Source organism: Peromyscus maniculatus, chromosome 23, assembly GCF_049852395.1.
Source record: "Peromyscus maniculatus bairdii isolate BWxNUB_F1_BW_parent chromosome 23, HU_Pman_BW_mat_3.1, whole genome shotgun sequence".
Lineage (NCBI taxonomy): Eukaryota > Metazoa > Chordata > Mammalia > Rodentia > Cricetidae > Peromyscus > Peromyscus maniculatus.
The window spans coordinates 26,588,338-26,599,504 of record NC_134874.1 but is presented as its reverse complement, the minus strand read 5'-3'; the positions used below and the strand labels follow the sequence as shown (position 1 = coordinate 26,599,504).

At 48.8% G+C, this 11,167-nt stretch overlaps 1 protein-coding gene across 1 annotated transcript; it reads left to right on the top strand.

Moving 5' to 3' along the window:
• Nucleotides 1–2,246, top strand: LOC102924272 (claudin-4). Its single transcript, XM_016002220.3, has one exon. The coding sequence runs from the start codon at nucleotides 623–625 to the stop codon at nucleotides 1,253–1,255; it is 633 nt and encodes a 210-aa protein (XP_015857706.1). The 5' UTR covers nucleotides 1–622; the 3' UTR covers nucleotides 1,256–2,246.
• The last annotated feature ends 8,921 nt before the right edge of the window (nucleotides 2,247–11,167 follow it).

Genomic DNA, 11,167 nt, shown 5'->3' with positions numbered 1-11,167 from the left:
ACATTCCCAGGCATTAGCCTCGGAGTCCCATGTGAAGGGGCTCCACTTTCTTGTCTCACTGGAGCCCCAGATGAGTCCTGGGGACCCTCGCCTTCGGCTCTGAACCCTAGCTAAGCTTGGCTGCTCGTTTCTCCCAGTGTCCCCGCCCGGTGAGCGGTCAGGTGCTTTGGGCTGGTGACTCAATGTCTGTCTCTCGACTGACCTCAGCATGAGACTGGGGGCTGGGGGGAGATGATAGTTTCCTGTGATACCAGCAGGTGACTCAGGGGCCCAGGACTGGGGCCTCCGAACGCCTTTGTTGGCCCAGGTTCAGGAATCCAGAGAAACTGGTCGTGGGGGAGGCCTCGGGGACTGAAACCCCTCCCTCTGCCTCCGCCCCTCCTCCGAGATGCTTTAACTGCTGCACCTGTGCGCCTCTGGTCCTGGTTGCAGGTGTGGGGCAGGAAGGCGCTGCAGTTTTGGCGCTTGGTAGCTGGTGTACCTCACTCAGCAGCTCCGATTGGCTTCGTGGGTCCCCGATCCTCACTAGAAAAAAAACTTTCAGCCCTCGGACTTCTGTAACTTCCAGAGAGATACTATTTTTTCCGTGGTCTCCAACCTTGACCCCTGCAGAGGCTGAGCAATGGCGTCCATGGGACTCCAGGTGCTGGGCATCGCCTTGGCGGTCCTGGGCTGGCTGGGCGCGATCCTGAGCTGCGCGCTCCCCATGTGGCGGGTGACGGCCTTCATCGGCAGCAACATCGTCACGGCGCAGACCAGCTGGGAGGGCCTGTGGATGAACTGCGTGGTGCAGAGCACCGGGCAGATGCAGTGCAAGGTGTACGACTCGCTGCTGGCCCTGCCGCAGGACCTGCAGGCCGCCCGAGCCCTCATCGTCGTCTGCATCATCGTGGCCGCGCTGGGGATGCTCCTCTCGGTGGTAGGGGGCAAATGTACCAACTGCATGGAAGACGAGACCGTCAAGGCCAAGACCATGATCGGGGCCGGCGTCGTGTTCATCATCGCAGCCTTGCTGGCTATGGTGCCCATCTCCTGGACCGCACACAACGTCATCCGCGACTTCTACAATCCCCTGGTCGTTGCCGGGCAGAAAAGAGAGATGGGGGCCGCGCTTTACATCGGCTGGGCGGCTTCTGGGCTGCTGCTTCTGGGAGGAGGCCTTCTCTGCTGCAACTGCCCACCTCGCAGCAACGAGAAGCCGTACTCCGCCAAGTACTCCGCCGCCCGCTCTGTCCCCGCCAGCAACTATGTGTAAGGTGGGCCGCTCTGCTAGGACCCCATTGCCTTTGTTACTTTTCTTGGATTGAGTTCACAACAGCCTGGGATCCCCTTGACTTCTCTCGGGACCTGCCCTGCTATGGGCCACTAACGGCTGGGGGGACAGCAAGCCCGGATTGTGCTAAGTTACTGGCTAATGTAGCCCTTGGTTGGACACATCTCAAGGCTCCTTACTCCGGCAAGGATGGACGTAAAAATGTTTCCTTGCTGCTTACATCCAAATTGCTCATGGATACAGGGCTAAAGGCAGGAGCTGCTGGGTACCGCAGTGGAGGCGGGAGCTGGGTCCTGCTGGCCAGGCTAGCTCCGCTGTGACTTTGGGCTCTCCAGTGGGTGTCCTGCTCCTGTTAGCACCTCCACTGGCCCTTTTCTATCCTCCTCACGCTCTCTGCCCCACATCTGTTACTCCAGCGCTACTCTTGCCATTATGCTCCGTGTTTCTCAGCATACCTGGTCCTGCCTGGAGCCTTGGTGTGACTGGATGACTGTGACTGAGGGGGGGGCATTGGGAACCCGATGGGTTCTGCCGAGGAACGCCAGTGATTGACAATGATTGGGGCCTTACCCACCCACCCACCCACCCGCGTAATGGAGTTCTGTGGAGTGGATGGACGGGTTTGAGGGAAGGGTGGAGGTGGATTAAACTGGTTTGGGCAGTGCTGGTGCTGGGGACCTAGAAGCAGCCCAGGCTGTCCCCACCCCTTTCTAGTACTATCTTGCTAAATGCCCTGCTCAGAAATACCCTGGGCATCCTGAGCCGGCCCCTCTCAGTTCCCTACCCTTGTCCATTTCAAGGATGCTGGCCAGTCTGCCGAAGGCATGGGGGCAATGGGGGCAATGGCGTTGCAACAGGGAGTCGCCCAGGACGCCCCTGCCTTCTCTGTGGTTTCTTGTTTTGTAATTTAAGGTCTATTCACAGCTGTAATTATTATTGTTTTCTACAATAAATGGCACCTATGTACAGGAAAGGTCTGGGCTCTTCTCTGTGTTTGTGGATGGGACAGGGCTGGAGGGATGGGGGGGGGGGAAGGGGGGGTTGTGGGAGGGGGAGTGGGGACCTTGATATTGTAAGAAGCTGAAGTGATTTCAAGGGCTGACAGAGAGTGTGCCTGGCATGGCAGACACCCCGGCTTCCATACTCAGCCCCAAATAAACCAAGTGCGGAAGCAAGAGGATCAGAACCTGAAGGTCATCCCCCCACTACATAGTAGGTTCAAGGCTAGCCTGGTCAACTGGAGACTCTGTCTCCAAGAGTGATTTCAGAAAATTTGTAAAAACCAGAACTAGCTCTAAAATGGGGGATCACCATGTCTGAGCCTTTCGTGAGACAGGCTTATCAAGCTCAAGGCAGTTCCCCTGCCTCAGTCTCTTGTACACTACCATGATGGCAAGCCCTTCTTTTGTTAGAGGGGAAACCCTGTGTCTAGGGCCCAGTGTATGTCCAGGACTGTTGGGAGAAAGAGCTGGGGATACCAGCAGGGACATCGGATGGAAGCAACTAGGTCTGAGGCCAAGTCACCGACCTCTTCCATTTTGTTTTCCCTTTCTCTGAGCAGCCAGGCTGGTCTGCTTATCTTTCACAGGTTGCTGGTGCCACCATTCTGCCTTTGTTGTCCCTTCCCTGGGCTTGGAATGTCCTTTCCCCCACTCCTGAAGTCCTGCAGGTCTTGCAGGTCCGGTCTGCAGCCTCCTCCCTAGACAGTCCTCCCACAGCCCTGGAATGTCTAAGGTCCTGAATGCCCATAAACCCACACCTGTATAGCCGCAGGGCATCCTGGGCCACACCTGGACTTTCCCATTCCAGTCCCTTTGGGTTTTTATTGTTTTGAGACAAGGTCTTAATGTAGCCCAGGCTGGCCTCCGAGCTATGTAGCTGAGGATGACCTTCAACTCCTGATCTTCCTGCCTTCCCTTCCCGAGTGCTGGGATTAGAAACATGCACCACCGTGCCTGTTTTCTGAGGTGCTGAGGAGGAAAGACTTGTTTGAGGGCCCTTCCTATCAGGCCTGGATCCCTGCTTTGATTTTTTTTTTTTTTTTTTTTTTTTTTTTTTTTTTTTGGTTTTTCGAGACAGGGTTTCTCTGTGTAGCTTTTGCGCCTTTCCTGGAACTCACTTGGTAGCCCAGGCTGGCCTCGAGCTCACAAAGATCCGCCTGCCTCTGCCTCCCGAGTGCTGGGATTAAAGGCGTGCGCCACCACCGCCCGGCTCCCTGCTTTGATTTTTGAGACAGGGTCTCATGTATCCTCGGCTGATCTCAAATTGTTCCCTGGCCAAGGCTGGTTTTGAATTCCTCATCCTGCCTCCCACCTCCACTTCTCCGGTGCTGGGTTTATTCAGCGCTGGGATGGAATGGGGGGGCTTCCTCTTACACCTGAAAGCTTGCTAGCTTCTAGTTGTGAGTCCCAGCCCACACAGTTCCTTTGTGGAAGAGAAACGAAATCCCTGCTCACATGAAAGTGTGGCTCGGAGCCCCATCTGAGGTCAGAGGACAACTTTGTGGAGTCGGCGGCTCTCTCCTTCCATGTTGACTTGTGTTTGGGGCGGAATCCATGTCACCAGGCTTGCACAGCAGGTGCTTTTACTGGCTGAGCCACCTCACTGGTCCACCTGTCACCTCTTGACCCCGTGGGTATAACCAAGTTCTCATAATGAAATTATCAAAGTGTTTTTTTTTTTTTTTTTTTTTTTTTTTGGTTTTTTCGAGACAGGGTTTCTCTGTGTAGCTTTGCGCCTTTCCTGGAGCTCACTTGGTGGCCCAGGCTGGCCTCGAACTCACAGAGATCCGCCTGCCTCCGCCTCCCGAGTGCTGGGATTAAAGGCGTGGGCCGCCACCGCCCAGCCTCAAAGTGTTTTAAAGTCAGGTGTGGTGGCTTGTGGTAGCACTCAGGAGGTAGAGGTGGGAGGGTCACGAGTTCAAGACCATCCTTCATTACATAGCCAGTCTGAAGCCAGCCTGGGCTACCTGAGACTCTGTAACAGACTATAGCTGTTCCATTTCCCTTCCATAGTTAATTTTTACCCCCTCTGTAGTACTTGGGATCAAATCCAGGGCCCCCCATGTTAGGCAAGGGCTCTAACCACGTAACCCTCCTCCTGGTTAAACATTTAAAAATTAGGTGGCCAAGTGTGGTGTTGAACACCATTCCCAGCACTCAAAGGCAGAGGCAGGCAGATCTCTGTGAATTTGAAGCCAACCTGGGTCTGTATAGAGAGCTCTGGGCCCTGCTAAGGCTACATAGTGAGACTCTGTTAAAAAACAAACCACCACCGGGGGCTGGAGAGATGGCTCAGAGGTTAAGAGCACCGACTGCTCTTCCAGAGGTCCTGAGTTCAATTCTCAGCAACCACATGGTAGCTCACAACCATCTGTAATGAGAGCTGGCCCCCTCTCCTGTATACATAATAAATAAATAAATCTTAAAAAACAAAACAAAACAAAACAAAACAAAAAAAATAAACGACCACCACCACCACCAACAACAACAAAAAACGCAACCAGCAAAACAAAACAAAGGACAACTCTCCCGCAAGGTGCAGAGATGTAACTTCCTGGGTAGAGGGTGAGCCTAGCATATCAGAGGTTCTGGGTTCAGAACCAGCACTTCCCATAATGAAGGGGTGCAGGCACACGGGCCTGGAAAGTAATCCCAGATGTTCCATCAGCGACAGCTGGAGAATCAGGGCTTTGGGGTCCTGCTAGGCCTCAGCAGGTTAAAGGCCCACCAGGCCTGCAGCTTATAACAAGAGAGCTCTTACATCCTCTCCTTTCTTGGGCCTGTGAGATGGCGCCACAGGTCATGTGCTTGCTGCCAAGTCAGATGACCTCAATTCCAGAGCCCATATGGTTCTGCAAGTTGTCCTCTGCCCTCCGTTAAGCATGTATAGCGTGGCACATGCACACATTCATACACACATATATCGTGAAGAAATATATAAATGTTAATATAAATATAAAAAATGAAAAAAATTAAGCTTTTTTCCTCTTGTCTAATTCCCCCACCCTGTGCTGGAGATAGACTCCAGGGTTTCTAGGCAATTGTACCACTGCTGAAACATACCATTGGCCCCTCATTGGGGGATTCTAGCAAGTGCTCTACATCTCTACACCTTTTTAAAAGTTTATTTATTTTTATTTTATATACATTGGTGTCTCCCCCCCCTTTCTTTTTTCTTTTTGGGTTTTTTGAGACAGGGTTTCTCTGTGTAGCCCTGGCTGTCCTTGAACTCACTCTGTAGATCAGGCTGGCCTTGAACTCAGAGATTTGCCTGCCTTTGCTTCCTGAGTGCTGGGATTAAATGCTTGTGCCACCACCGCCCAGCTATGCATTGGTGTTTTGTCGGGTACCCTGGACATGGACTTATAGACAGTTGTGAGCTGCCATGTGGGTGCTGAGAATTGAACCCAGGTCCTCTAGAAGAGCATCCTCTGCAAGGACTGGCAGTGTTCTTAAGCACAAAGTCGTTCCTCCAGCCCCTCTCTACCTTTTTTACTTTTTGAAATAGAGTGTCACCTAATGGTCCAGGTTGGCTTAGATTTCACAATTAGCCCAGGCAAGACTTGAACTTTGTATCCCTCTGCTTCAGCTTCTCACGTGTCTAGGGTCTGTACAACCAGGAGAACCTAGGCATAGCTCTTTGTTCCAGGCAGGCTGAAAATACTTATTTTCCTGCACTAGCCTCTCATGTGACTCCGGGAAGCCAAGTCCGCCCCCTGCCAGCTTAACCAGAGATAACATCTCGGGGCGAGGGGGGCATGACAATTGTTTACTTTGCTCTATTCTGTCCGGGTTTGGATACAGCCTTGCCCAGCTCAAACTGGTTGAAACCACCACGTTCTTTGCTTGGGGGCCGAACAAGCGTCCAATGAAAGTTATTTTGACATCCTGGGGCCCCAGACTACAATCTCAGATCAGGCTAAACCACAATTTTCTGACAAGGCTTCTCTGGTCATCCTTCTCCCATAAATCATATCACTACTCCATTTCTTTGTCTTTAATTTTTTTTTAAACATTTATTTATTTTCTATTGTTGCTGTGTGTGTGTGTGTGTGTGTGTGTGTGTGTGTGTGTGTGTGTGTGTTGTGGAGGTCAGAGGACAACTTGCTGGAACTGGTTCTCTCCTGTCATGTGAGTCCTGGAGACTGAACTCAAGTTACCCTCTGAGCCTGTTTCTGTCTCATAAATACCTTGAAATTCCTTTTATGGAGGCACGTTTGAGACAGTCTGTGTGTGTGTGTGTGTGTGTGTGTGTGTGTGTGTGTGTATACGTAGGTATGAACATATCATGTTTCCTTGCTTACGCTCCACCTTATTTATTTATTTATTTATTTATTTATTTATTTATTTATTTATTTATTTATTTGAGACAGGGTCTCTTACTGACGCTGGAGCTCACTGATTGGCTACACTGGCTGACTAGTGAGCTTCAGGAATTCTCCTGTCTCTGCAACCCTGGCTCTGGGGTTACACAAATACGTGCCACCATGACTACCTCAAAAACCTGAATGCCGGGGACCTGAACTCTTCACACCTGCGTAGCAAGTACCTTACAGGCTCCACCATCTTCCCAGCCTGGTTTTTCAATTTTTTTTTTTTTGCATTATTTATTTATTTTTTACTCTGTAGACCAGGCTGGCCTCAAATTCAACAGAGATCCACCTGCCTCCGCCTCCTGAGGGCTGGGATCAAAGCGGTGCACCACCACTGCCCACAGTTGTTTTATTATTTTTTAATTATGTCTCTGTATGTGTGTGTGTGTTTGTGTGTGTGTGTGTGTGTGTGTGCGCACACACGTGTGTGTGCACACCTCTGGCTAGGAGGCCAGAGGTGTCAGATCCCTGGGGCTGGAGTTACAGGCAGTTGTGAGCCACCACCTGTGGGTGCTGGGAACTCTGGTCCTCTGGGAGATCAGGAGACACTCTTAATCACGGAGCCATTTCTCCAGTCCCTGAAATTATTATTGTAATTCTTGTGTGTACATGTGTATGTGGGTGCCAGTCCAACAGCATGTGTGTGGAGGTCACAGGACGACATTGTGGGATCAGTTCTCTCTTGCGGGCTTTATGTGGGTCCTGGGGAATCAAAGTCACCAGCCTTGCTGAGCGAGGGCCTTTACCTACTGATGCTTCTCACCAGCCCTGCCATTTATTTTTAAAAAAATGTTAATTCCATTTATTTACTTATTGTGTGTGTGCATATGGGAGTATATGTTCTCCATAACACATGCATGGAGGTCAGAGGTCAAACTTGTGGCATTGGTTTCTCTCTTAGAGTGTGGGTCCTGTGGATTGAACTCAGGTTTTGAAGCTTCCAAGTAAGTGCTTGTACCTTCTGAGCCAGTTTGTCCACTCTGTTTTGTTCCTTTGAGATAGGATCTCATGAAGCCTAGGCTGGTTTTGAACTCCCTATGTAGTCGAGACTGGCCTTGAACTCCTGATCCTCCTGTTTCTACTTTTGAGTGCTGGATTACAGATATGCACTACCATATCTAACTTGAGTTGAGCTTTTAAAATAACATCTCTTAAAATTCATTGCGTTTGTTTCTAGTCGGACTTTTATTTGGGCCGCCAGCTCACAAATAACGACACGGAGGCTTATTATTAATTATGAAAGCTTGGACATTGGTTTAGGCTTGTCTCACTAGCTCTTATAACTTATTGACCTGCTTTTATTAGTTCACATTCTTCCACATAGCTCAGTTACCTCTACTCTGTATTGTGTGTCCGACCTCTTCAGTGCCTCCCTGGCGTCTCCATCCTGCCCATCCCGCTTCTTCTGTGTCTGGCTGGTGACTTCACCTTTTTTCTTCCCAGAGTCCTCTCTACCTCTGGAAGTCCCACCTGACCTCTTCCTGCCTAGTTATTGGCCGTTCTGCTCTTTATTCAACCAATCAGAAGGTGCCTTGGCAAAGACACAGCTCCACATTTTACACAAATATTCTGTAATGTTTATTCCTTTAAAACTTTATTGTTCTGTTTTCATTTTCAAAAACATTTTATGTGTATAAGTGTCTTGCCTGCATGTATGTCTGTGCATCATGTGTGTGTGTGCCTGGTGCCTGTCAAGGGCAGGAAGAAGCCATTAGAGCCCCTGGGACTGGAGTTACAGTTGTGAGCTGCAATGTGGGTGCTGGGAACAGAACCGGGTCCCCTGCAAGAGCAAGAAGTGCTTTTTTGTTGTTGTTCTTATTTGTTTGTTTTTGGTTTTTTGAGACAGGGTTTCTCTGTGTAGCTTTGCAACTTTCCTGTAATTCACTCTATAGCCCGGGCTGGCCTCGAACTCACAGTGATCCGCCTGCCTCTGCCTCCCCAAGTGCTGGGATTAAAGGCGTGTGCTACCACACCTGTGATCTTAACTGCTGGGCAAATTCTCTGGCCCCTTTATTTTATGTATTTGAGACAAAGTCTTCTCTCTCTATTGTAGCTAGAGTTTTCCTGCCTTGCCCACAGTCAGGACAAATCTCTGTCACCCACCAGTCCCACAGTCACTCAGACCCAACCAAGTAAACACAGAGACTTATATTGCTTACAAACTGTATGGCCGTGGCAGGCTTCTTACTAACTGTTCTTATAGCTTAAATTAATCCATTTCCATAAATCTATACCTGCCACGTGGCTGGTGGCTTACCGGCGTCTTCACATGCTGCTGGTCATGGCGGCGTCTGGCAGTGTCTCTGTGCCTCAGCCTTCCGCTTCCCAGCATTCTCCTCTCTCCTTGTCCCACCTACTTCCTGCCTGGCCACTGGCCAATCAGTGTTTTTTTTTTTTTTTTTTTTTTTTTTTTTTTTGGTTTTTCGAGACAGGGTTTCTCTGCGTAGCTTTGCGCCTTTCCTGGAGCTCACTTGGTAGCCCAGGCTGGCCTCGAACTCACGGAGATCCGCCTGGCTCTGCCTCCCGAGTGCTGGGATTAAAGGTGTGCGCCACCACCGCCCGGCCAGTGTTTTATTTATTGACCAATCAGAGCAATTTGACATATAGACCATCCCACAGCACTTCCCTTTTTCTTTTTTTTTAAAAGGAAGGTTTTAACTTTTACACATCTCCAAAACCAGCTTGGTATATTTGGGAATTTGGGCGTAGCTTCTCTTACTACTTCCTGCTGGAGGGGGAGCTGTATCTTATGGGGACACAAAGAAAATTTTAGGATCATGGAGTAGTCCGTGAGACTGTATCGTCTGAGCCAGTTGCCTTGAAACGATTCTGGATGTTGGATCATCTGGGCCATGGTGTCATCGGAGACCTTTCAGGTGGTCTTGGCTGGTCAAACCTGATGTATCTTAATCTGGAACAAATCCATAGCCTCTGGCTTTCTGTAGAAACAAAAGCAGAGCCTCCTTTCCAAAGCAAGATATCCTTATAGCCAAATTTTGAAGTCAAGGTACCTTTAAAATATACATTTTGGCATAACTGAACAGCTTTTGCAATCAAATGTTTTTCTTCAGTTACGAATATCAAAGAGAACATAATCCAGATTCTCTGTGTGGTAGCCATTTTTACATGGCTTATTTTTTATATTACCTTGAGCCTATTGCTTTAAACTGCAGCCTTCTTAGCACTGTGGCTGCTGGCTCCGCCCACTTCAGCTTCCCAACATGGCGGTGGTACGTTTTCCGCCAGCTTTGGGAGCCATCAACTCTCAGAAATAGTGGGTCTATGCTTCTTATCAAAGCAGCATGTAGCCCAGAAACCTCTTTTTTTTTTTTTTTTTGTATTAGCAAAGGCTAAATCCACCATGCAGCTTAATGTGCCACTTGCAGAGGCCTCATTCCTGCCATACTGCAGATCGAGTGCACATGCCAGGAACCCGCCAGGAACTCAAACCAGCAGCTGCTGCTCATTTGAGAGAGACAATTAGGAAGCTGTTTTTAGCTCCGTGGCCTTCGCATCCGGAAAAGGTACGGTGCCCTTTTCTTCGAAGGCAGCTTAATAGGCAGAGGGCCGATGGATTCTGTTGTACAATGGAGCAGCAGCTGAAAGCTCACACCTCTCGATAGTAGACTGGCATTTAATAGAGGGATGTGGAGAAGAAGGGGATGCTGAGATGAAGCCATATATACACAGCCAAGAAGAATGGACAGCTGAATTCAAAAACTGTCAACAATTTCCAGAATTTAAAATCCTGAATCATGACAGGACACGAGTGGAATTCAGGTGTTTCTGGTACGGGGACTGCTCTCACCCAATGTGAGGTTGAACTGTTGACCTTGTGTACATCCTACATCACAAATGAGTCTGTCAGATACACTAAGCCTATAGGCTGAAGATGATGCCCCAACACTGCGGAGAAACCTCAGGTGACTGCCCAGGCAGCTGGCTGTTTCTGTCAACTCACAAATTTTTTGGAAGTTGCTTACATGCACTTCCTGTTTTTATTTTTGTTAGCTAATATTATTCCCTTCTTGGGTCTCTGAGGGAGTTGAAGATTAGTTAGTTATGGTTGAAGATTAGTTAGTTATAGTTGAAAATTAATTAGGATAGAAAGTACATTAGATACATCTTGGAATTACCAAAATAGGATAGATAATGGAATTATTTTCTCTGATTTGTCAAATACCTGTTTAGGTATTTATTACTTGTATATATTGTATATAGTTATTGTACTTTTGTATATAGTTTTTCTTTTGTTAGTTATAACCTTTTGCTTTTTTCCTTTTTATTAAAATAGAAAAGGGGAAATGTGGTGGTAATCTAATTGTACTGAAATGTGATTTTGATTGTATGTTAATAAATAAAGTTGTCCGGGGGTCAGAGCTATTAGAGCCATAGACAGAGTGTGGCGGTGGTGGCACACGCCTTTAATCCCATAGATCTCTGTGTGTTCAGGGATATAGCCAGCATTGGAGACATATACCTTTAAGACCTAGGGGGCTGTACATTCAGACAGTGACGAG